Source organism: Thunnus albacares, chromosome 7 (genome assembly GCF_914725855.1).
Source record: "Thunnus albacares chromosome 7, fThuAlb1.1, whole genome shotgun sequence".
Classification (NCBI taxonomy): domain Eukaryota; kingdom Metazoa; phylum Chordata; class Actinopteri; order Scombriformes; family Scombridae; genus Thunnus; species Thunnus albacares.
Window position 1 is genome coordinate 21,547,073 of NC_058112.1, and position 27,836 is coordinate 21,574,908.

The 27,836-nt window shown below is 39.2% G+C and overlaps 1 protein-coding gene and 1 long non-coding RNA gene across 4 annotated transcripts in view; one reads left to right on the plus strand and one right to left on the minus strand.

The window, feature by feature from the left end:
- Positions 1 to 5,189: 5,189 nt before the first annotated feature.
- On the plus strand, positions 5,190 to 9,768 carry lmo2 (LIM domain only 2 (rhombotin-like 1)). 2 transcript variants are annotated; one of them, XM_044357252.1, is made up of 3 exons: positions 5,190 to 5,571; positions 7,088 to 7,303; positions 8,478 to 9,768. In XM_044357252.1, exons 2-3 carry the CDS (start codon positions 7,113 to 7,115, stop codon positions 8,701 to 8,703), a joined length of 417 nt encoding a protein of 138 aa, XP_044213187.1. In that variant the 5' UTR covers positions 5,190 to 5,571; positions 7,088 to 7,112; the 3' UTR covers positions 8,704 to 9,768. The 2 variants fall into 2 exon arrangements, with proteins under 2 accessions (XP_044213187.1, XP_044213186.1); XM_044357251.1 differs by having other exon boundaries at positions 5,198 to 5,924.
- Positions 7,187 to 27,836, minus strand: part of LOC122986141 — a 54,881-nt gene continuing 34,231 nt past the window's right edge. The window contains exon 4 of one of the 2 annotated variants that reach the window (XR_006404247.1): positions 7,187 to 7,268. This is a non-coding gene — a long non-coding RNA (uncharacterized LOC122986141). Of the gene's footprint in view, positions 7,269 to 22,689; positions 23,189 to 27,836 lie in introns of those variants that run through there. The other variant, XR_006404248.1, reaches the window with a different exon arrangement.

Sequence of the window (27,836 nt, forward strand, 5' to 3'; positions counted from 1 at the left end):
TCTGGCCCAATAATTTAAATAAAGTCCTACAATTATGACCCCAGCATTTAGACAGTTACCAAGATGTTATGCATTGTATTTTCAAGAGCATAAAGATAGCTCCAAAGATATTTTACAGAGATCATGATATACAGAATTTCTTAATTTATTGTTATCATTTAAAACATATCAATCGCTCAGTTTTACAACCATAAACCTCTCTGCATCTGCACTCTTAGGTTGACAAACTCTGCAGTACATTTTTTATACACAAAAAATTCCAGTGTTTTCCACATCAGAATCCATCAAATAATCATACCATATACAGCAATAAGCGGTGCAAGCACTTAAGTAAATGGAAAAAAGAACAAAACCGGTGCCAAAGATCACAAAAGTTGCTGTTCGCCTGGGTGTAAAACTGTCTTTGTCAGTTATATCAGTAGGTGGCAGTAAAGCTCAACCGTATAATCAACACCATACCGCTGATAAAGTGTTGTGTAGTAATACTGTGGTTTAAGAGAGAGTTCAGTGTAAAAGTCCCCACTAGTTCTAAACCATCCATTTCTAATACATTTACTGACAAATGTATTATTATAACACAGATAAACTTCATAACTTACTCATCCAAATAAATGGGAGAAGAAGTTCCCAACTTAAATACATCTGAATGATTTGATGATTAAATTCTTCTGATATCTTCAGTATTTTCTTCTGTTTTTATGTCACCTTTGAGCACATTATTTCCATCAGTATCTACTGGGGGAGCAAACTGACCAGTAGTCCAAAGAATGTGAGAGCAGCTCTCTTTTGTTTTGCCAAATACAGGAAGCAGTTAACATGGCTGCGCAGCTTTTTGATTGCACTGTTCCACTGAAAGTGTTTTCTTTTAGGGATAATACTGATTATGGGAGGTTCCCGAGGGTAAGTGAAGCTCCCTTTCAACGAGTGACTCATTTCCGCAGCCTGCTGTATTTCAATCAAACAACAACACAGTCCACTTTTTAAAAGAATTCCAGGGTGGTTCCTCGTCTGACCTCTGACCTTTATACCTTGAGATTTTTAAGCTTGCAGTCAATCTCACAGCACTGTATTTCAAATCGATGTGGTGACAGTGAGCAATGAAACTTTTTGAGACCTGTGAGGTTGGGATGCCTCTGAAACAGTGGCTAATTATCACTTCACTTCAGATTAGGCAGGAAGTGGTCAGTTTTGCTATTGCTGTTTCAGAGTTTGTGCTATCAAAGAGTCAACACTATGTCCAGAGTCCTCTTCAGGAAATGGGCCTGCAAGTCTGTATTTAGATTTTCCACAATGGATGGATGACCTAAATCTTTATTATACTACTAATTAGGAGATCTATTTTTCAGAAAATCGCTGAAGACTTAACAAGATGTTTTTTAATTGTAATATCAGTGAAATATCCTACAAGGTTAGTACATGAACTTAGAACAACTTGTGTTAATAAATTCACATTATGTGCTGAATGATGAAAGAAAGGACCATTAGCTGTTTTAGTATAGTTTGTGATTCGTTTAGTCCTGACGCTAATTTTCCAGCTGACCTCAAATTCCACACTGCTTTCAACTCCATAATGCTCTCAATACCAAACGGGCAAAACAGGAAGCTGGACATGAGTGACACCACTTCCCAAAAGGTTGTCTAGATTCTTAACTGTTTGTTCCCCAAATGCTACCTTACAGAAATACACGTGTAGCCTCCAATGTGACATATAAGATTAACATTAATCTTATGTAAAAGACTGGACAATTTCAACACTCAGAGTGTTTCTGTTGTAAAGGAGGGTTGACACATTAATGTCAAGTAAAGTGCACCTCCTTTCTGTGACATGTAGGAAGCCTAAAGACTCAGATAAAAGCTTTACCACCTAATTACAACATGCTAGAGTTTTTATGGTGCGCAGTAAGCGTTGTTTTCCTATCATGCTGAACCATCTGGAGTCGACCTGACTATCTGGGAAGCCATGAGAGGGGTGCCATCATGCACGGGGGGGATAGGAAGTGAATGCACCAACCCCCCAGGAAAGCTTCATCTCTGTGTGCCAGTTGCACATCCTCTGGGCTTTTTCACTCAACTTCACAGGAAGTAGAGGATGACTTGGTTGTCATATCAGTAGTGACTTTTTGTTTCTTCTTCCTTGTCTATCATAAATTTAAATTTTGCATTTGTGCCACATTTTAGAGGGTTGAGGTATCACGGTACTAATGTTTAACGTATAAGGACTCTAAAGATACCAAATATGTTGAGCTGAATTTCAAATGAAAAAAGGGAAACTGAGACTGAAAGTTTGTTCTTGGCCTCGAAAACAGCAGCTGACAAAACAACCACCTGGTCCACTGGACAATAGTTGTTCTGGAGCTTTCAGTCATATCACACAATCCTCCTCAGCAGATGAGAGTTTGTCATTGAAATATAGATGTTGACGTTTCCATTTTTTCTGAGCACTTTGAGGACTTCTCGTCAGTGCGTTGGCTCAGAAGTTGACATTGAGAGAGATTAAAAAGGAAAATGGAAATCTATATTTCCATGACAACGGGGCCGCTCCATCTAATAAAGGAAGTTGTGTGATATTATTGAAAGCTTCAGAACGGCTCCTGAGTGGACCTTGTGATGAAATTTTTAATCAACTGATTAAAGGATGGATTCACAATTTTTCAAGTCTGTCCTAAAACAACAGTCAGGTGTCCAAATGAAATTTTTTCTTGCTATAATCATTCCTCCTGTTTATACTGGCCATTAGAAGGTCCCTTTATAATACACTTTCAATGTAAGTGATGAAGAACTAAATCCACAGACCTCTGTCTGTGCAAGAATGTATTTAAAAGTTGATTTTAAGCTAATATGAGGCTTCAGCCGTCCAAATTAGTCAAATCAATTCAATGTCTTTCAAAGTTACTGTCTTTTTAGTGCTAAATTCCCTCTTTGTGTTACAGGACTGCGTAAAAATGTAAGCATCTCACAATTTCAGAGCTTTTATTGTGAAACTAATATGTTTTGCACTGTGGACCAATGTAGCTATAATGCATTTTGATGTGAGACTGGGTTGTCCACTGCAGCTGAACAGGAAAACACTGTCCACTGAGACACACAGAGGGAATTTTTTACCAAAAAGACTATAACTGTGGAAGATATTCACTAACTCAGATGGTTGAAGCTTGGATTTTATTGCCCATCACTTACATTGTAAGGACATTAAAAATTTAATAGTGTGAAAAGGAAGAATGATTACAGTGAGCAAAACCTGTTTCAGTGCTCATAGGGGCACCTCACTATTGTTTTAAGACAGACTTGAAAAATTGTGAGCTTATCCTTTAAGGGAAAAATTATATTAGGGTTTAAATGTATGACATTTTTATCTAAAGAAGACCAAAGCCACAATGGCCCCTGCACTGCTGTGTTGTACCAGGACAATGGGTGAAAATAAGCCCAAATCTTCTCCTGAAAATGTTTCTCATTTGAAGGGTAGGTAGTATGAGTTTTATCTCCGTCAAGCTGCTCTGCTTTCTGTGTATCTGGCACAAGCCACTGTCATGCTCACCTTGCTGCTGGGCCTTCTCAGCTTGGTATCTATCCAGTGAGCCTACACAGTCCAACAACTGTCTAGCCCAAGGATGCATTCAGCCTCCATTTAGAGTTTGCCTGCAATCTTCCTACGTTGCATCTGGCTGAGGAGCTGACTCTGGCTGCCGGGGTGAGGTGCTTTATCTCCCTGTCCAGTCCAACTGCTGTCTGAGTCTTTACCTCCTGCAGGCAGCCCTGAGGCTCTGGCAGTAGATAAGAGGAAGGGCCCACAGCAGCTCTGGTTTGAAAAGGAAGGCTGCGAGGACACCAACTATTCATTTCTCACGGAGACAACCTTCAGAAGATTTTATGTGGGGATATTTTTATAGCGTTGGGTATCTGCTCTCTTTCATCAGGTTACAAGTCAGTAGGCTTAACATGTGAAACACATAAGCCTACAGGAAAAATAGAACAATGTTGAAAACTGCAAATTTATCAGTTTTACATTTGACATTAACATTTTCAAAAGTGAAAAACAAAAGTAAATAAGCACATTAACTCAAGTGTGGTATCAAGTACAAATTTGAATTACGTGTACTTAAAGCCTATTTCCTACTTTCTAATCTACTATTGTAAACCTCAGCAGGGAATATTGTATATTTTACTTCATGACATTTATCTGACAGCTGTAGTTACTACTTGGCAGATTAAGATTTTACACACAAAACATCGGATCAGTTTATAAAATATGGTGCAATGTTATAGCATAAACTACTCAGCGGTGTAGTTAAAATGAAACCCAAACAAACAGGTGCAACATCAGTTATAATAATTATGTTAAATAAACAACATAGCATTGTGAAAGGGACCATTCTGCATAATGAGTACGTAATGTATTTAGCTGAATGTACTTTTACTTCTTAAATACATAAATCAACACTTTATCCACAAGTGGATTTTAGTTCAGTTCTCACAACAGCTATGTTGCTTTTGAATGTTATTCAGCACCATGTACATTTGTTTTTGTGACAAGAATTTCATATAGATTACAACAGGTTTGTAAATTTCCACACAAATACGGAACTGGATATATACAAAATAAAATATATTTACAAAAAGGTTTCTAATATAAGTTAATTAATTTATTACCACACTTTCTAATGAGGCACCTTTTACAAAGGGTTCATAAGTTGCGATTAATAGCTTGATAATGGTTACTAAACAATTTACTAACACTTTATAGATAAGTAATAAGCCATTGTGACACTTGTTTGGCCTTTTTAAGTCTTAAATTCATCAGGTAGACCTTTGACCTTCTGGAGGGTCTGCTGCAGAGCAAAATCCATTTATTTTTTAACGTATTGGCATTTGTAATTATAGATGACCCACTATTTTTTCTGTAGGCTTAACCGAAAGTAAGAAAATTGCACACTCATTATAGCCTTTTCAAATGACTTTTAATGACTCACCAGCCAGATTTCTCTCAACCTGACAAACCACAAGTTGTTCAATAAAGTGTTAAGAATAATAGTCATTAGTTAAAACTTATAGCCTACATCCTTTACAAAGTCAGTTGTACCAAAATGCTTTATAAATGCTTTCCCCCCCCAAAATAACTATGTTTCATAAATCTTCTCTTATGAGGGAAGTGATGAGACAAACCATAATTACCGAGAAAACACACACACACACACACACATACACACAACACAACACACACACAACATAAGACCTGTCACGCCACTCTATGTAAAGCATATAATGAACTCATTAGTCTCAGTCACGACCTAACGGCAGGCTGTGCAGTGTTAAGCTGTCGCTTTAAGGCCGATTTCCCCCCATTGTCAAACAGTCGTGAGCAGGAAGAGGGAAACGAAAGCAGAGACCGAGGGGGGCCAGACGTATTTAAACACGATACTGCTGCTGCACAATAACGATGCCCGCGGCTTCATGCAGAGGAGCGCGTCTGCCGCAGCCCGCTCACTTAAAAAAGACGCACGGACACGGAGAGAGTGACCTTTTGATTGGATTGATGGTGTTATAAAGCACGGACAGTCCTTAAAGTCGCCGCAGGTTGGTAAAATATACTTGAGAGACATGGAAGTGTCACCACGGGTTATTGCCTCAGGAAATGATGACAGTGTCCTCCATCATCGCTTAGCTGCCTAGAGCGAACATTTCTTGTCTTGCGGCCATTTCGATAGGACTCATCTTGCTATTAAATTAACACGGAGAAGCTTAAACCCGGGTGTAACTGGCGTCTTTGGGGGCTGCTGGAGCAGGTGCAGCGCGTCTTGGCTTCCGTTTCCCAGCAGGGAGCCACTCAGCTGCCTGTGGACTCCAAAACCCAATCTGGATCAGGTTATTGGACATCATATTCTAGGAATGTCATCCACCATAGAGAGGAAGACACTGGAAACCAATGAGTACGTATCTTAACCAATTACTGGAAATAATATCGCATTTTTGATCTTAAAAAGACATTCAAGCACGCACTTGTGGTATTTTGAGAGCCAAATTATCTCATGCGCAATAACTGCAGATAATTGATAGTATGAGATCAGAAATTTCCCATTGCTAGGCAAACATAACGTTCAAGTTCATGTGCAAGAGTAGATTGTTAAGTGTGTGTAAAGGAAAAGTTCAGTGTTGCTCAGAAGTTATAATGAGAAGCTTCTTGTCTTTACTACAATGTATAAACCATTCCAAAGTTCATTTTGTCTGTTTTGTTGTAGGCTTCACTTTCAACGTATATAAGACGCTTTTCTGCTTTATTAAAGTAGGCTCACTGTTTTTTGGACACAGTACTGTAATTAGAGCCCAATGGCTCCCTCAGGTGGACAGCATCAAATCTTAAAAGTAACTCAAGATGGAAGATCAGTTAACATGGCTTAATTATACATCACATGTCATGTAAAAAGATTCAATAAGATGTGACTCAAAAAAGAGCAAAATATACATACAAAGATAGATGCAAGAAACAGGAACATTAAAAACTGACAATTAGACCAACAAATGTCAGTGAAAGATCATTTTGGAAATCTAGTCTTTATACTCTGTTATTTTGCAATGTCAAAGTATCAACTTTCTCAATAATTCTCATTCATAATTTTCTATCATACATACTGATAACAGTAATGTATAAGAGCTGAAACGATTAGTCAATGAATCGACTAGTTGAGCTGCAACTACAATAAAAGATATATCGTTTAAGTCATACTCTGAGGCATAAATGCTTTAAAGTTACAGCTTTGCAACTGTCAAGATTGGCTACTTTCTATCTTATTTAGCATAAGATAGAAATCCAGAGCATCCATCTTATTTATCATATGAAGACATCAATTTGGGCTTTAGGATAATGTGATTAGCATTTTTCACTATTTTTAGACATTTTATAAACCAAATGATTGAGTATGACCGAGTAATTGAGAAAATAATACTTTTATTGCCAGGTCAAGCAGAGCTGCTGAATAAGAAGTTAATGATTTCAGACATTTTATAGACCAAACAAGTAATTGAGTAATTGAGAAAATAGCCTGCAGCCCTTGAATGTTAGATTTTCTAACCAGTCATCTCTCTTTCTCTGTAGGGAGCCCGTGGATGAGGTCCTCCAGATGCCTCCGTCTCTGTTGACATGCGGTGGGTGCCAGCAGAGCATCGGTGACCGCTTCTTCCTAAAGGCCATAGAGCAGTACTGGCACGAGGACTGCCTGAGCTGCGACCTATGTGGCTGTCGGCTGGGGGAGGTTGGCCGCCGGCTCTACTACAAGCTGGGGAGAAAATTATGCCGGAGAGACTACCTCAGGTTGGTTGTAACATCATGATTCAATCAAGCAATTTGTTGACTTGTGTCATCACAAGAAACTGCAGTAAATTGTCATAAGAGTTAAAGTGATGGAAGAACTGTTGGCAAGAGTTAAAATCTCAGAGTATTTTGTTCCACTTGTTACACTCCCCTGCTTGTTGGTAAACTGCTTCATGGCTGATTGCATTTTCATACCTAAAGGGAGGTGGGGAAACAGTTTGGCCCTGTATTTGGATTTTTTTTTCCTTTCTACTGGACATTTTTACTTTAGAGTCAGTAAGAAAGTACAGAGGCAGATGAGTAGAGGAGATTCAGATGGAAAAGTGATGCTGGAATTTGATTTGAGTAGCACATGTTCATGAGTCAGGACAAGGTCGGATTACAGCCAGGCAAGGGCCCCCAAAAGTCTCATTTTCACTGATTTTAAGTGGGTTTTGGCAGTTTGATTAATTGCAAATTTCTTAAGGAATTTTGCTGATAAAATACATCAGCATAGACAGGTCCTGCATTACTGCCTAATCTGTGGTAGGGGTGTTGCCGAATCCAAATACGTTATTCGGCAAAGCACAAATAGTGGATTTTATGAACATTTAGTTTATACAAATATTTTAAAAATTATTTGTTTTTGGGAAGAAAAAAAACATGTCAAATACCAGCGTGCAAGTCAGTTACATCGCTATCTCAATCTCTCTCCTTTGCTCCACCGTTACGTCTATCAGCAGGTCTCAACTAGGGGAGTCACATCCACCTGCTACATGACACACATTTCCTAATTTGGACATCACTCCCGGAGTTAGTAGTGTTCCCCAGAGATAAAGCTGAGCTACTGACACATGCAAAGTGCTCTCAAGGGACTCTCCATAACCTGTTGTTCCCCTTCTCCTTTCCACAAATTTAGGTTGTAAAAACTATGCAATAAATGAAAAGTGCAAAGCAAGAATCACCTTTGAAGTTCTTCCCTACATGTTACACAACACACAAGGTGGAAGGTGGGAGGTTAATAGGGGCCCAATAGTACATTTTTGCCCTGGGTCTACCTATCAGTTAAATCCAGCCATGGTCAGAGGAAAGATGCACAGTAGTTTGATGGAGACCCTGCATACGGAGGTTTCATCTTATAAAGATTGGGTGAATACTTTTCATCTCAATAACATCTTGACATCTCCTCCTTCAGGCTTTTTGGTCAGGACGGTCTCTGTGCCTCCTGTGAGAAGAGGATCCGAGCATTTGAGATGACCATGCGTGTGCGGGACAAAGTCTACCATCTGGAGTGCTTCAAGTGCGCTGCCTGCCAGAAGCACTTCTGCGTCGGTGACCGCTACCTGCTCATCAACTCAGACATTGTGTGCGAGCAGGACATCTATGAGTGGACCAAACTCAACAATAACAATATGGTTTAGAAAAACCTGCTCAGTGTGATGGAGCGTCATCCTGCCTTTTCCCACTTTGGCTTTAAAGGGAATAAAATCTTGATAAACAGACTTTTTTTATAGCCTTGTGCAGGCTTTATCATGCATCTCTCATGCGTATGGAAATGTTTGAACACAAAAGGGGTGGCTACATCTCTGAATTTCTCTGCTGGAGACTAACGAACACTGCACCAGCAATTACAGAAAGCATTTCATCTAGGGCTTCATCCTTAAATGCAAAAACTCTGAATATACGTAAACATGCAATAATGGTCATTTGTTATACACACTGGAGTTTTAGAATTTTAGCAATGAACAAATAACGAACAAAAACAAAATTTTTGTCAAGTTTCTTGAATTCAAACACTGTTGCATCACCTCAGTCCCACCTGAAATGTATAATAAGATTTTCTGAAACTTTCCTTTTTACAGTTCTGTAATTTCCTCATAATATCCTCATAGTTTCTTGTAAATAACTGTGTTTGGTACTAATTATAGGGAAAATAGAAAGAACTGCTCCATTTAGTAAATATCTATCAATTAAACCATTTATTACTTTAAAATGTATTCTCCATATATGATGAATTGTGTTCTTGTGAATTTTTTTTACATGTTCAGCTGACCTGCAGTTTTCTGACCGAAAGCTGTCTGGGTTACGCAAACAATTAAATGGAATTAATTAATTGTACCAACTGAACAGTGTATTTTCCCCATGATTAGCACATAACTATGTAGTTTATGAAGTGTAGGAAACTATTAAGAATTTTATTTGGAAATTACAGACCTGTAAAATAAAGAGTTTCCAGATGTTCATGTATTAAATAGAACAAAATGTTCATTTTGTAAAGTCCTTATCAGAATGATTGCACTGTGTTGCCAGGTTGAACTGGTGGCGCCCTCTAGTGATCGAGGGAAACCATGCAATACTAATTTTACTGACTTGGAAGATGCTTTTAATGTATCTTTTGTAATTTTAACAACTCTCTTGACATGCACCCAAGACTTTTTGGATATCTGCTTGTCAATTTATTAAATAAATTACAGTTTAGAGAAACATTCATAATCTTTGGTGTGAGTGTCTTCTTCAGCGTCACAAAGGAACCTGAAATCTATGCATTCAAAGGAGCTTTTTGGACAGCTACTAATACATGGTCTTTAAGAGTACCTTAATCTTTAAGAGTATCTATCTAAAACAATGTATGTGTTTAAGCGATTTATAGTTGGTGCTTGTGCTGAAGTCTTATCTCACATTGTGGTTCTTTTCTATTTAATGAGTAGATGTGACGTTATAGTCCTTATACCGGTTTTTAGCCACAAGAGGTCACTGAAAGAATTATTAATTCCAACTATCTCTGACAGCTCAGTCAGATATCAGGTTTTATAGTATCCCAAAGAGAACTGCTGAATAAGAAGTTAATGATTGCAAATCTATTGTAGGATGCAGCCTTTTCTCATAATCGACTCCTCTGGCATGGCAAAATGAGAGAATGAGTCCTAGAGAGAGAAAGAGAAGAGATTGATGGTAATGAAGTCATGATGTTCTGGCCTGTAACAGTCATTGTCTCTGGATTTTTCTCCTTGCTGTGTCTCTTCAAAGCTGGTGCCCATCAGAGTGGTTCTGCTGTCTTTTTCATGTCTGCCAGCTGTCAACTCACTCTGAACTGGCCACAAGGCGTGCTCCTTCAGTGCCATCCCACAACCTCCTGCCATCCCCAGTTATCTTTACAGGCATAACAACAATAATTGAATCCATGAATTGCTCTTGCGTGTGAGGTCAGGAACGTAGGCGCCTGACCTCACTGCATTAGCTGGTGAGAGAAGCAGCCGTAACTGACATTAAAAAGTGGTTAAAAAGTGTGATCGGGAAACAATTTGCAACAAAGAAAAGAGAAAGAGGAGGGTGAAAGGAGAAGGGCACAGCACAGAAGCTCCAGGATGATGTCTTTAGCTCAGTCTGACAGTCGTTTATTCATAGACAAGGGAGAAATGAAGGAGCAGGCAACGTTAAAACCCACCCAGGCTGAGATGACGCTCTTGCTGAAAGAGATACTTATGGGGAAACTAACGAGTTTTCCCACAATAGAGAAGGGAATATACTGTATAGGCGCACAGAGGGACGCTGGGCCTTTGCTCATTTGGAGGTCTGCAGATTGAAGAATCGTCAGTGCGGCATTAAGCAATGCTTTAGGAATGGCTGCAAAGAAAAAAAGTCTACTTCGTGGTGGTCTCGCCAACAAATCAGCTCCAGCTCTATTGAACAGCAGGCTTAAGATATGTGTGGATAAATAACACGTTAACTACATAAACCAATAGAATACTTGCAGCAGCTCAGCAGACGACATCTACAACCCTGATGTTTTGTTGTCATTGGCTTTACTTCCTCATTGTTTCGGATCCCACAGACCAAACTTTATGTGTAAAAATAACAAGTGCAAAAATCAACTTTTTTTAATTAAAATACATAGTTTTTTTATGATGCTATTAAAACACAATATGTAGTATAAGTATTGCAGTGGTAACCCTTCCCCTTGCCACAAACTGGGCTTGCACATTTGGTAATGGTGGCAAAGTACAGAAAATTACCATAAAGCATTATTATTATACCAAAGAACATTTCATATTTTATATGTCATGTAGCCAATGCAAGAACAAATATATATTCTTTTTGTTTGCCAAACAGTAATTTACAGACAAAAAACACATGTTATCCTACCCGGTGACACTATCTGACTCCCTGTTAGACCTCTTATGAACAAACTGGTATAAAACCACAATAACAGAAATCCACTAGGCTATTTGGGATTTGGAAAGAGTAGTGTATAAAAACTATCAACACTATTCGATTATCTGTCAACACCACTCACAGATACAGAGCCATTGAAGATCCCTGTATGTAACCACGTTTTACAGAAGTAACACATCATTTTTGTAGCATACTTCAGAAACTTGTCATCAGCTCATAATCATGTGTATAAAATTAGGGAGAGTTATGAAGTTAGCTGATAAAACGATAAATATGTTTTTGAGCTATTAAACAGATCCAAGGACCCCAAACAGAACATCAGGGTTGAAGGAGGGTGTTGTACTCTTTACTGTATCTGCTGCTCCCCTGCTACAGAGAGTTCAGTGAGTTTAATGAGACTGGAGCTGAGAGGAGGCCAGGTCTCATCTCACGACATTCACAAACAACACGCTGGCCTACAGAGACCCTCAGCATCGACCAAGGGGCCTGTGTTCCATCGGCCTGCTCTCCTCTGTTGCCCTGCAGGCTGAGCTTTGCCAGAGCACTGCCCTGACTTGCACAGCAGCCTCAGCAGGACTCAATAAAGCCCTGTGCCTCCTGTGTCATCCCTACCAGCTGTACACAAGGCCGGGAGTGTAGTGCTGTGTTTGTGTGCCGAAGGAGGCCTGTTTCATCTCCAGTGCCCATGTCACAGCAGTCCCGTACGGGTAAACCTAAAAACATCCAGCTGTGCACATGGAAACCAAGGAGACTTTCTGAGGATAAAACCGCAACGGTTTGCAGCTTGTTTTTATCAAACAGCTCACCCCACTCAAACAACCACCACACATCGACCTTACTCTGCGTTTGGTGCAGTGTGCAGTGTGAACAGCAGATGGCAGCTCTGGTCCAGGTAGATGCAACTTGGGATAATGCACAAGAAAAAACAGTCTGTGTGTGCATGTGTGAAAGATGACAGGCAGAATAAGGGAAAGCTGGTTTTCGTATGGATGCCAGTTCAAGAGAAGATTAATTAGAGTGGAATTGAAAGTGACGACCCGTATTCAAAGCACCACAGACATGACAGCAGAGTTCAACGACACCTACAAAGGAAGATGTGGTCGGACAATTATCTGCAGCACAACGGCGATTAATCACAGTGCAGCCTGTCAATGTCAAACCCATCTGACAAAATGAGTCAAGTGCTATTGATCATGCCCGCCTTGGGTTTCACTTGCACTCACACTTTATCAGATGGAGCTAATTGGGAACATATTCAGTCTGTGGTCCTGAGAGATGTGTCTGTCAGGAGTCACATTCCTGCTCCGATTCTCTGATAGCCCATAGCGCCTGCAGTCTGGGTGGAGGACAGGCTGTGGGAGTAGAGTTTTTTGGGGGGGTTAGGGGGATGGTGGGGCACGGCAGCGCATTCAGAGGTGGATAGGTGAGTAATAAGTGTGCATCCTTTAACTCTCGCCGGGCATGTCCTCTGACTGGATTAAATATGTGCTGAGGATTTATTAGGTAGAAGACCTCTGGGGCCCCAGAAAAACTCCAGGGCTGAGCTGCCTTCACCTACACTTTTCTCCCACCTTATATTTTCTCTCTTTATACCTCACACAAGCTCTCTCACCTATTTTCATCTACCATCCCATCCGTTTTTTGAACTTCAACTTTTTTTATTTTTTTGCATTTTGGTCTTTCAAGGTTTCCTCCCTTTCATTGTCCTCTCAGCAGGCCATGTGTATGGATGTGTGACGTGATGGATTCTGTGATTATTATAATGTTTACTGCTTCGGCCTGGATACCTGCAGGTCTTTAAGGCAGACAGGTAGGCCAAGGGACCAAAGTGGCGGAGATGGTATTCAGATCCCTAAAAGTAGCAATACCAAAATTTGTAAAAATAATCCATTACATGTAAAAGTGTGGCAGAAAAATGTACTCAATGTTGAAAAATGGCCTATGTGAGTCTTATAATATTATATGTTAATGATTGATTATTACTGGTGCGTTGTGTAAGTAGCATTTTAATTTTGTAGCTGGTTGAGGTGGAGCTGATTTGAACTATTTTATATACTTTTAGGCAGTTAAATGTATGAAAATGTAAGATGAGCATACACTTTGTACATCTTGATGTCTTCATTTGTAAAGGAACTAGAAACAATATCTGTCAGATAAATGCTGTGGAGTAAAAAGTACTACATTTCCCCCTGAATTCTTGTGGACTAAAGGAAATGGAAATACTCTAATAAAGTACAAATACCTCTAATTAGCACTGATGTACAGTAATTCAGAAAATACATTTTGTTACATTCAGCCACTACCAAAGCAGTTTGTACAAATACATGTGACACCCTTTTGCAAAATCAGTGTTAGTGTTATATTCTATTTTTGTATTTATTTGATTGAGAGGTCCTACATAGACATTTTGAAGGTTATCAAGGCTGAAATTCTTTAAATCGTTGAAAATATGTGATGCAAGTGTAGTAAATATGGTTTATACATGTGTTTCTTTGGCCATAAGTCATTCCCTCCTCCCTAAAATGATCCCCATATGTTGAGCAGTGTTCCTGGCTTCTGATGAACCAACTATACATCGCTCTGAAGGATCTGTCCCAAGACCTGCATCAAACATGCTGGGAAGAAAGTGCAATCCTCATGGGGTGGGTGGGGTGTTAGGTGTACCAGTCTTTCTCTTGGACTGTCATGGGCAAGCAGCAATATTGTAGGATAATAAATGTAGATGCATGTCAAGACCACATTGTATGGATTAGAAACTATAATCATGGGAATTATGTGTTTTTATGGATGAATAGTAGAGAAAATGAACCAACGTGACAAATGAAAACATTTTTTGGGGTTCAGTGTAACCATGAATGAGTGGATACAGTATTACAGGTCAAAGGTGAACATTCGCCTGTGCTGCAAGCGGAGAGAGAGGCTCGATATGAAGAGTAAAACTGTCTGGTAGTAGAGGAATTACTTTCATAACTGAGAATCTTACATAAGATGTGATTTATTATCTTCTACACTTTAGTACTTTGGCAATTTCAGAGTAAATATCAATTTAGTGATTGATTCCTGAGGTTTCTTTTCATTCAGCACAATCTCCGTTTTCTCATTAAAGCACAATGCCATCATGAATGTAATATTTTATCTGGACACATTATTATTCCAGTGAGAGAATGTGATGTCATATCTCACCTCTTGCACTACACATCATGGGGATCTCATAAGTTTAGACCTGCTCTATTTAAATGAGCACAAAAGGGACCTCCTGGTATAAATCTAAACCTGACTCCCACCTCCTTCTCATCAGACATCAGTGAAAAGTCAGACCGTTACCAGTAAGCAGACCGTAGCAGTGTATTTCTCTTTCAAGCAATCAGTGATGGAAACTCCAATTAAGGTGGTGGAAAAAGGTGGCTACTGCTTTTAAAAAATCAGTGCAGATGTGCAGGTAAGTGACCATGTGGCAAACCTTGGCTGCACAGTGCCGGGCTCAGTGCAATTTCCGCCTCTAATTGGACTTCCCACGCAATGCCTGCTTCCAATCATTCCAGAGAGCCGGCGCAACACAGGCTAACTGGCATGATGGTGGACCACAGTTGGACAGATCATGGAGAACTTCAGGACAGAAAATTGAAAGTTAATTGACTGGGCAGGGATTTGAAATTGCACACTTTCTGGCTTCATACAGCTTTTGTCTATGAAAGTAATAATATGATCAGAATAAGACACTTTCCCAAACAGTTGAAGGACCCCATGGAGTTGCCACCCACCACAATATAGAATATTTGAGCCTCATCGATTGTCTACACCTGCTATTCTAAATCTTCCCTTAATGCTTAAATCCTGCCAATGCCATCCTTTGTTAAGAATTTCTCTCTTCCCTTGGATTTCCTCTATTCCAGAGTTGCCTCACCTGGAACCAATCTGTAACACAATCAAAGTGTCCTAACATGAAAGCTCAGTTCCTTCCTTTGATAGTCCATTTCTCTCCACACTTGTTCTTTTCTCTTTTCTCTGGTAGCTCAAACAGCCATGTCTGGAAAAAATTCAGCTTAAAATAGAGACCCAGTCACTACGCATTATGCAAATTTCCTTGAAACAATTCATTGGTGCTCTGCCTTTTGCTTTGCAGACAACAGAATGGGCCCTTTGTCTAAAAATAAGTGGTGCATAATGAAAACTAAGAGCCTTGCTTGTTGAGAAATTGAGAACATTGTTGCAAAGACCTTGAGAAATGTGAGATAATGAAATATAACTAGGAGGAGGACTGACTTGCGCTGACCTTTCAAGTATCATTTACAATTATAATCTAGTGGTTTCACAAAGCAATTGTTCAAAAGCAGATGAGAGCCAGTTTTTAATGAAATAGGAAGCGTGAAAAGTGGAAAGAAGAGTGTAAGATTACTTTTTTCAAAGCTTATTCTGTTTCCTCATCATTGGATTGCACTCATCCATCCAAAGCGTTGATTGCAGCTTCTGGATGAGTTGACGCTTATAGTTTGTGTGCTGCATGCTCATCAGTCATCCCATCATCCCGCTCAGCCTCCAAGTGTGTCTGGGATCGCAGGGTGATTAAACTCTAATAGCAACCTCTTGAGAAGTCCGGGGGGATTACTCGTGAGTCAACATGCCAGACCCCATTTCCTCCTCACTCACTGCTGCCTCTCAACACCCAACAGGCTCCAGCCACAGTAGATCTCCACATGGAACTTGTATAGATTGAGGAAACCTTGGAAGTGACCCTGCATAAGACCTTACACATACACGAGGAACAATGCCAAGAAACGTCCCATTTGTGCCAAACATTAAGTCATTTACTATACTGCAATTACAACTGGAAAATGTGTCACAAAATACCAATAATTATTTTTGTTTGATCATCGTGATGAATACAGATACGTTAAACAAACAAGTAATCTCACAAATACTTGATAATGTTTTAAGTTGTTTGAATACATTTAATAAAATACCAAAAATATCTTTGGACTATTGGTTGGATAAAACAAACAATTTGAATGTCAACTATGAGAAACTGTAATGGGCATTATTATCCATATATTTTCTCATATTTATATGAGACATTTTATAAACATTTTATAGACAATTTCTATTTGATTAATATGCACTCACTATACATGCACCTACATATTGTATATCCTGAAAAGACAACTGTTACCTCCAGAATAGACAGAACTCTTGTAGGAAAGGATTCAATATGGAGCTGCAAATGTTTTGCAAAAATCCTTTGTGTTGATTTAATATTGTAGCAGCCTGTATAGCTGACACTAGTGGGAGGGATGCATAGATTCATGCTGTTTATGCCAAATGTTGCAACACAAACACGATTAATTAGAATCACATGATACTTTTACACCCCTCAGTTATAAAATGTTGGTGATCATTTGCCTGTGGCAGTCTCATCTTGTTCTGAGCTGAAACCAGACAGGGTCTTCTGCAACTCAGACATATTTCAACATTAATGATCTTCTGCAGATCACTAAGATGATTGATATCCTGACTGTCACTTGAATGAGTCCAGCTATTCTTTTCTTAACTCTTTTTTTTTATCAGAAAAGTCTCTCACAGGATGCTTTTTGTTTATCATATAACTCTTTGTGAAATCTGGACATGGTTTATATTTGAATAATTGTAAAACTACATGAAAGATCATTTTTTCCAAATTTTGTTTATATCAACAATCTTTTGTGTGAATGGGACGGGTGCTTCATGATGGGTGCTTTCCCAAACTGCCGTCAAACAAAACTGACTGCAGCCAGTGATTGAGACGCCTGTCATAGTGCTAACATGTCAGACATCTTGTTTTGAAACTTCCCACGAGCAACAACACAGTGGCCGTTATCCAGTGTCCAGTGGCTCGGTTGAGACAACGTATGCTGCTCCTCCATGTGACTTTAATTGAGTGATTAGATGTAATTCAATAAGCAATCGAAGGGCAATGCGCGTGAGTTTGAGGCGTAAAGCAAAAGAGCACTGGTGAGTAGACCCTTTGTCCATGACCCTCCATCATCGCTGCTACCTTTCAGCATAAAATCACGCGCCCTGATCGGCCTCTGGCCAGCACCCCTGTGTGGACCCCTCCGCTCTAATTGTCTAGGCCACCAATTTCAGGAACCACGCATTTTGCAGGTTTAATGCTCAGCCTTGCCATGTCTTGTGTTTGCCATGTGAGTCACTATCTTTAGACTGGGATCAACCACACAAAAACATCTCAATTATTATTGTCTGTGAGCAGAATTTCCACAAATCCCGTTGCTGTGAAACTTTGTTTTGGAAACTATTTCCATCAGTGAACTCTGATTGTCCAATCAGTCCAAAGCCATCATACCAAGCACATCAGAGGACGTTTCTCTGTGCTGAAGAGAGACGACCTCACTGTTTTCAACAACTGAGAGAAGAAAGCTTAGAATTCAAGAACATCAGTGACACAAGATTGTGAAATTACTTCGAATTGTGACACAACTTATCCCAGCTTGAAATATTACCCCTGCGTGTGGACCCATTAGCCCCACATTCACACAGCTGTTTACTGTCAGTCTGCCCCAGTTCATGCAAATTTGGCAGGAAATGGCTGGCATCATAATAAAGAAAATGAAAATGGCTCGCTCCATAGCTTTACTATGATGCAGTGAAATAGTTCCATAAATTACTTCAAGTCTGCTAATTCTCAGAGTAAATCAAAGTCCCCAGAGGAGCTGAAGTCTGTAAAATATGGCTCATTACTAAACCGAAGGGACACAAGCCCTCAATGGGATTAGAAAGTCAAGGCTAGTTATAAAATATAAAAGAAAATGTTAATTTTAAATCCAGGATTGTAGAAATGTCAGAAAATTCTCGCCACCATTTGAGGAGCTCCCTTGTGGAAGCAATCTGGGCAAATGTGTGTGTAGACAAGTGTATTATCCAACATGTGTCTTTAATGCTTGGTCAGCCCACTTGCCAACTGTCATATTGTTAAAGATAGACTACACCCTCTTGGCTTGTGCCAAGAAGGCCCATAGATTTACAGTAATACCCTGCTGCACAATATTGAGAGCAGAGGCCTGCAGGGCAGCCAGAGGCCCTATTCTCAAGTTATATGTTGTAAAGCTTTGTTACTATAATTGTTACAGACTCCTGGAAGTAATGATGACTACTGCAGCTGACTCAGATCACGTCTGAAGCCACAAATCACAGTTAAGTCAGCATCAAATGTAGAGTGTTTGTATCAGAATAAGCAAAATGGGTCTGCATTTGATGTTGGGATGCTAACATTATATCTATGACTGACATAGTTGAGTGTTTAACATTCATAAAATGATACTCAACATCTGGCATTAGACCTTTTTGTCAAATGGGAAGATAGACCTGTTTGTCTGTTTCCAAAATGAGTATTAGAAAAATAATATTACAGCAATACCACTGCATAGTCCTACACACAAGAAAACAAACACTGGATGAAGTGTGAATTTTATGAACCCCAATAAAATATTTTTTTGAAGTAAATTAATGAATAGATTGTAAATAATGATTATTATTATTGGTGATGATGTTGTTATTGTAATTATTTTTTACCAATAAAAGAAAGAAAATGCAAGAAAATACACACTGACATAAGGGTGTTCAAATCACAATAAATAAATAAAATAAAAATATTAAATAAAATTTAAAAAATGCCATACAAATGATTAGAAAAGTGATAAGCTTTACAAATTTAATTTTACCGTATAAGCCATAATTTGACTTGAATATTTTTATATTAACAATAGATCAGATCACTACGTGTAATGTGAAAGAGATCATTTGGTGTAATGAACCCACAGAAAATAAACAACAGACTCTGCAGTTCCTCTCAGCTCTGCGGGGCATTTTAGCATCTTCAGCTCATTGTTTTGGTTTTACTGTTTTAGTTTTCACTGCTCTCTCAACTTGTGTCCAGTAGCAGCAGGCAGCTGTTTTCAGCAAAAAAAGCTCTGATAAACTGCCTTTACACTACCTGCCCAGCACCAAACGGCGGACAGACTAAGTTAGAAAACAGCTGGTGAAAATCGTGCAGCGTTTATCAGCTAAAGAGTCAGATATTTCCTTCAGGAGTTGGTGGAGACCAAAACAGAGCAAAAACGGTGAATATTGGACATATGTGATATGGTAAGAAACATGATTCTAAATGAATTATAATGTTCATTCATATATGCTGGATGTGTAAACTGTTTGCTTATGTGTGTCTCTTATTATGGATATTATGAACCTCAATGAGTTGTAGTTTTGTAGCTTTAACCTTCAAAAGGTTGCCACCCGAGCTTTTGGAATCTGTTTGCTAATATGTGCCCTTCGGTTCAACCCCAACACAACCCTGACTAACTTATTCTGGGAGATTTGTAATTTCTCTTTGAGTGTTTTTCCCAGACCCTCAATCCATGAACAAATTAAGCAATAAAATCAACACAAGACAAGAGTAAAAGGTGACACGTTGTTTAAAGTGGCCGTGAACGGATATGGCATTAGAGACATGGAGACACTGGCAAGGCTGTGAACTAACATTGTCCTGTGGTGGTTGTGCAGGGGTGAGTAGGACACAGAGTCTCTGCAGCCGTTTGAAAGAGGACAAGGCAGTTGTTCAACAAGTGTCCTCCAAAATTAAGTGCAGGGAGCATGACTCTGATTAGGCGCCATGTGAAAGAGCTTCTTTCTTGTCTCAATGAGGACATTCCTGACAATTAGGAGGATGAGTACAGCCCTGTTTGTCTCTCGGAGGCGACCTTGTCTCTTGGGTCAGTGACTACCTGGGAGCCTGAGATGCACAGGAACCATGTGATTCATGTACATGCAGCTCTGCAGTGCCAACATGAACACACAGCAGGTGAGGAGCCCTCCACTGTTAAATAGGGTCACTAATCATAAGAGGGATTACATCAATTACAGTAAATGCTATTATTATTGTTCATGTTAGTTACAGATGACAAGAAACAAAGAAGTGAAACAGATACAATGAGAGAAACTTTATGGATTTTTATCTTTCACTACTTCATGACAGACATGTTTATTGGGCCAATGTAGATTCTAATATGACTGAGTCATGGGGCTTTATGCTCAGCTGCAGAGCCAACCATGTCACTTGGTCAGGATATTTAATGGTGCAACCACAAAGCCAAATCCGGATATTGCCTCCTGGGACGCTGAGCAATCACAAACGCCAATCCTTGGCACTAAATGTTACAAAAATACTGTGAGCGATGGAGTCACAAATGAAAAAAGACGGATAATAAAAGTGGCATGAGTGGAGAAAAGTTTGTGCATGTATTTGTGTGACTTTGAGAGACAGAAAAGTGGAATGCAGCTAAGACATTTATTGTTGTCTTGAGTTGAAATTCAGGAAAAGAGGTGTTTACAAGACCAGAGAGCAATAAATATTGGCCTGGTGACCTTGCACCTTCATCTCCACTTCATAAGGGCAGCACAGCCTATGAGCCAAACAGAGGCACACCAGGTCATCTCTTTTTCTAAAAAAAAAAAAAGACTAAGTGTCGACATCCACATTAGTGTCTCTGTGAGGCTGTAGCTAGGCATACCGATACTTTGAGCTAAATGCTAAGCTCATGCTAACATGTTAAGCAGCTACAATGTTTACTGTGTTCACCATCTTGCTTTAGCATGTTAGCATGCAAAGTTTGCTAATTAGCACTAAACACAAAGTAAAGCTGAGGCTGCTGGGAAGGTCATTAGTTTTTCAAGTATTTGGTCATAAACCAAAGTATTGGATAAATTAAAATTTAGACCTGATGGTAGCGCTACATGAAAAGTGATTTCAGTTCATCCTGAGGGAGACATGCATGTGTGGACCAAATTTCATGGCAATCCATCCAGACATTTTACTCAAAACCACAAATGTCAACCTCATGGTGGCAGTTGAGGAAAAGTCAGGGGATCATCAGGATTCATCATCAGGGAACCACAAACATCTTTACAAAAGTTTGTGCCAATACATTGAGCAGATGTTGAGATATGTCACAGGATAAATGGAAACTTTAACCTGCTGGATTCGGAGGAAAAGTCAAGGGATCGCAAAAGTCCCTATGACTCGTCCTTTGGGCACCATGAATGTCTGTACAGCAGTTCATGGCAATACATCCAGCAGTTGTTGAAATATTTCAGTCTAGAAGTGAAGTGATGAAGTGATGGACTGGCCAACAGACGTGGCTAAGAATCCTTCATTTTCTATTGTCTAAATCAACAAAAATCTACATTTGATTCCTCAAACCACAGTTTCCCTTCTAAGCTTTTTGAGTATTGTTGACACTTTCCATAATAAATGAATATTCAAATGAAATGTTACAATATTACAATATTTAATTGTCATACTGGGTCACTGTTGGATGAATCCTTATGAAACTCTGCTGTGCAAAACGGGTCACTGAGGCAAATATACAACTGATTATGAAGAGAAAAAAATTTTGGTTTAAGAGCTGGAAAGAAGTATAGAGTGGGTCATGATGATGATAACTATCAGGTCAAGATATACTCTATCCTTGTGTCCCCCCTGAAACACATGTAGGCTGGTGGGGGAGGAATAGGAGGCTGGGTTAGTCACCAGTCACCCACAGTGTCTTCCTGTTTAACCTCCTTTAAAGCAAGCTCTCTATTGGATTAATATTGGCCTGAGGGAGAGAGAAGGTATAGGTAACCTGAACAGAGGGGAAAGGGGGGTCAGCCAACTGTTTCAAGTGAAAGTGGAATTTGGGGCATCTGTGTTTGTTTGTAATTGGGTATGTTGGGACTGACTCTGACATCCTGCAAAGCCTAAGGGGTAGGGCAGAGGTTAGCAGTCGTATCCCACTTGTATTGACTGGCGCTGTTGAACGTTGAGCATCCTTTTTTTCACGTGTATCACCATTAAGTTTAGGAATATAAAATGATTTTTGCTGACCTGTGAACTTGCATCTCAACCCTCAAGCATGTTATCAGAGCCTGTTGGGTGCGGTGATGTCAGCACACTATCCCTAACAGAGATAAAAGGAGCCAACAGGTTTCTGATGACAGCTTCTCTCCTCGCCTCCTCGGAGAGATTTGATTTTCTGGAGCTTTGCAGGCATGCCAGTGCTTTCCTCAGCTACTGGCAAGTAAAATGTGGACATCATGCTACCTGTGCAATACGCTAAAATCATATGACTGCGATTTGAACTCATATATATATAATTTTCAGCCAATATTGCAATCTCAAACTGTGTTTTGAAGCAAAACACTGATAATAGATCTCAATATTTATTGAAATATTAGTATGTTGCAAACTCTGACATGGGATAGCACAGCGCTCCAGGAACGGCCTCCTATGGCCCACCTCTGAAACTCCTGGGGTGAAAGGTTACTGCTGTGACAGTGCCGGCTCATCTGAGGGTCTCTCTTTACCCCAAAAGCAAAACACCCAAGGGCAGAATGGTGGGCTTGTCTGGCCACCCCAACCCGACTCCCCAGGATCCTGGCAGGGAGGCAGAGAACCCAGGATCAGGGCTCCCCCCTGCACAAATACAGACGGGGTCGTGGGTCATCTGGGGAGCTCACACAAGGCTTTCATCCCAGAGAAGCTCATTTCAGGGGAATGCGGCTCTTTCTCCATCTAGATAGGAGTCCTGCTTGAGCCCTGTGTGGCTGCGCCTGAACCCTGGATCGACAGACATGTTCCCTCAGACCCGTTTGTTTTGTTTTGGTCCTGCATCTCTGTGCACATCCCCTTGCCTGGTCCAGACACTGCTGTGGGAAGATCAGGCTGGGTCAGCACACACATGGTGTTCTGTTACAATCCAAACACTTACTAAAACTGTATCAAACGGGCAGATAGAGAAGACCTGGGTAGAAAAATAATGTTGCAGTATTTTTGGCTATTATCTTGCATGGTCTTGAGATGATAGCAGTGGCTGACATTCATAGACTCTTGTGCTCTAATTAAAATATGTATGAACAAAATGCTCACATAGCTAATATGACTAACACATACTGCCCACAAACATATTGTGAGTAGGAGAGACTAAAGCTCAAGGTGGAGTATAATTCCCTGTGTATTTATTTAGTTCCCAGCCTCCACAAAGCCACGTCAAATGTAATTGGGCAATTACACTGTTTAGAAACAATGCAAGCCGTGTTACATCTAATTAAATGAACTCAGCCATTTTCCCTGCAGAAATATGTACACCAAATAGATACTCTATAGGCTCAATTATAATAATTTAGACTTCAGTACACAGAAAGGTCTGCAATGGACAGCAGCTTCATAATGATCTGAGAGGATGCAAGTTTGAAGTGTAATCAGTCCTCCAGGTAATTTGGCCTTGTTGAGAACAGACAAAAAAAGTCAGCATGTTAAAGAGTACTTATTGTAATTTATGGCTAGAGTAAACAGTAAACATAAGTACGTGGAAATGCAACTAGTGCTATTTTCAGACAGAGCATTTGACTTGCATTAGGCTGCCCTTGAATGTGAGCCTTTGTATGAAATTGCTCAGGAGGTGCACGTTGCAGCTTGCTGTGATAGAAACCACTTCGAAGTATGTGTCTACAAATAGTTTACAATCATTATTTGACTAATAGGAAGACGAGGGAAATATTAGAATACAATCATTTCAGTAGTAGACTTGTAAAATTGTGCCTTCATAGTTTCTTTTCATGATGATTTGGGAACAAAGCACATCTGGCTTTCTCCAGCGATATTAAAGCTAATGTCAAAATTACAGGATATTAGTGTAATCTTTTCAGAATGCTCGGCACATGGCATAATTTCTGTCTGCAATCAATTTACACATCATTAACAGAGAGACTCATTATCTTCATTATCTCCCGTGTTCGTTTGCAGCGACTGATCTTCCACAAGCTCACGCCAAAGATGCCCTCTAGCTGTCATCAACTAGTGCTCAATATAAGGACATTTAACACCAGCACAGAGATGTTTCTTCTTTTGGAATATATTACTGTTGTGTGTGTGTGTGTGTGTGTGTGTGTGTGTGTGTGTGTGTGTGTGTGTGTGTGAGTGAGTGTGAGTGTGAGATCTTGTGTGATATTTGCAGCATGTGTCTGCAACTGTTCAACTCGTCCTCTGACGTCTTCCATATGTCCCATGTTTGAACAATCATGAGTGCTGCTTCAGTTTTTACATTATTAGAGTGAGGCGCCTCCATGAATATGTTAACACTATAGAGTGATAAATATACTCCACATCCAGGCCTCCAAATGAAAGATCCATTGATAACTCTCTGCCTTTATAAAATGCACTAATTATGTGTTGCTCTCAGGTGGTATCAGTCTGGATTTTATGGTCTTGTAATTTCTCTGTGTCTAAATGTTTTTCTCTACATGTTTTATTCATCATCTTCTTACTGGATTGTAATATTGATCTACATGTATTCTGTAAAATAACAGTGAATCTACCTCAATACAGTCTGATCAGCACAACAGTGTTATTCCTACATGTGGTGTATTTGCATATTATTTTTTATCAAGAGCAATAGTAATAAAGATAGAATTATAATTAATATTTTCATCTTTGATACATCTGCAGATTATTTTATCAGTTGTTTTGTCAATAAAATTTAATAAATGTCCAAGCGGACATCTTCAGATCGTGTGTTTTCTCCAGTTAGTCCAAAACCAAAATATTCAGCTACATGGACAAAGAATAACAGCAAATTATCACATCTGAGCAGCTGGAAACAGTGAATGAAAATGAAACTAAACAAATTGAAATGATTAAAGTTCTGTCAACTGAATAATCAATTAATCAACTACTCATTTCAGATATTAATAATGAATGAATGAATGAATGAATGAACAGTAGTAATTATGAATGATCCTAACCCTAACAGGTTTGATATAAATTCCAGCAAGTGAATATTGTAATCAATTGTATCAACCACCAGCACAAAAACCTCCTTCCAAAATCTTCTTTCCAAAATACATTCTTTTTTTTTTTACTTTTTTAATAAAAAAGCTGTCAGATACTACAGTTTTTATGATCTCTGATGATTATTTATTTAACTAATCATCATTTGATGTCAAAAATACTAAACTAAAGATTCCCATCAAAAATTCCTCAAACCCAAGTTACTGTCTTTATACTGCTTGTTTTGGCTGACCAACAGTCCGTTTATATCACATAAGACAAAGCAAAGCAGCAAATCCTCACAATCCTCACAGGTGAGAGTGTGTTTTCTCACCACTGAGATGCTGGAACTAGAAAATGTTTGGCATTTTTATTTGAAAAATAACTAAAACAATTAATCGAATATAAAAATACTTGACTAATCATTTCACCTCTATTATGATATATATTACAAAAAAGGATACAATTATTGTTTGTTAAGGTTAATAAAGTGAGATTAAACATATTTTTCCTCTCTACATCCTTGCTCATACAGTATGTGTCCATATTCTGTGTTGGTTGTTGCAGTGATGATGGATGAAGATTTACTGCTGTATGTCTCTCCCTCGTGGGTTAACTAGCCATGGCTAAACCAGATATAGAGCTGCGAGATGAAGGCAGCACAGCATCCCCTCTGTCTGCCCCTGCTTGGTCCTGTTTATTGAATTATACATCAGTACAACCGCTGCCTCTTTTTTCTCTCCCCTCATCTCTGCTTAATTTGATCAGAGAATCTGCTGATGCAGTGTGTGCCCAGCTCATGTGAAACCAATTTAAAGCTACACATAAAAATCTGGTGTCTCTTTCTAACTCTGACACACACATACAGGGTGTGGTGTGTGCCGTTCGTCAAAAGATTGGAGAGACCCCCTTTCTAGTAACAATCTGTCTTTACAAATGGCTCGTCCACAGGTGAGAGAGGGGTTTCTTGAATTCAGTTGGACACTGAAGCAAGTGGTAGTGATTGTGAGTTGAGGGATGTTTACAAAATGTATGTGGTTTAAAGGATTGTGTATTTACACCACATGCAGATAAATATTGTGGCGACATCACCGAGGCTCATCTTCTTGTTGCCGTGACAATGTTTTGTGGATGGAACAAGCGATTCACAAGAGATGTAACTGTGTTGCAACCCGTCATCTTCTTATTATCATGAGAACTTGACTCATACTCTCTAACTACCTGTAAACTCACACACTCACACAACCCCCTCTACAACAAATACAACACTTTTATACAAAAAACAAAATATTTCCCATGATGAGTAAGAGCACTCACGCCATTGTGCGCTGAATACAGATCCACTCCTGGACTTTTAAAGGACAGGTTCACAATTTTTCAAGTCGTCTTAAAACAACAGTCAGGTGTCCAAATGAACATTTACACAGGTTTTGCTTGCAGTAATCATTCCTCCTGTTCATTAGAAGATGCCTTCCTAATGCGCTTCATGTAAATGATGGGGCACAAAACCCACAGCCCTTGTTTTGAGCACAAATGTATGAAAAAGTTAGGAGAGAATATGAGGCTTCAGCTGTTTGAGTTAGTCAAATAAATTGGATATCTTCCACAGTTACAATCTTTTTTTTGGAAAAAAAAATTCCCTCTATGTGTCTTGATGGACAGTGTTTCCCTGTTCAGCTACAGTGGAATGATCGTAACAAAAATAGGGAATCTGGCACCAAAAAGACAGTAACTTTGAAAGATATTGACTTGATTTGACTTATTTGGACAGCTGAGGCCACATATTAGCTTCAGATAAACTTTTGAATAATGTTTTTTTTTTTTTATGGAAGAAAGACTGTTTTTTTTCCCCACATCACTTACATTGAAAGTGCATTATGAAGGCCTCTAATAATGGTCAGTATGAAGAGGAGGAGTGATTAGAGTAAAAAAAACAAAACAAAATAAAATACGAAAAATGTGTCAATGTTCATTTTGGCATCTGACTATTGTTTTAAGACAGACTTAACCTTTAGACAACCTATCCTTTAAGACATGTAAAAATACTCTGCTTTGAAAACAGTAATAATTTTTCAGTTTTTTCAGTTAAAATTCTTTAAACTACATCTACTCCATCTCCCTCACTGAAAAATCCTCTCTATGAATATACAAAAACTTGTCATTTCAAGAGTTAAACTGCTGGACATAAGATGTCTCCTACTTCGCTGAAAGGTTTCATGGAAGTTTCAAGTTTCCACATCATACTTATGTAAATTGAATACTGGACCACTATTGGCCTCCAAACCAAAAAAAATCCTGTTCGTATACTGTTCATACAAATGTTTAACTCATATTTAAGGTGAGCACAGCTTTCTCATACATCATACTGCACAGTGACGGTCAAACATTCAAGTGAAGTTACAATAAGCACAAGGGGACTTTAGTGTACTGTCACCTGCAGGCACAGCAGATTAAAAACGGCAAGGACAATGCTGTAACGAGGATTACTGTGGCCGACATACAAGAGACAATGCACGGAGAAACATCACC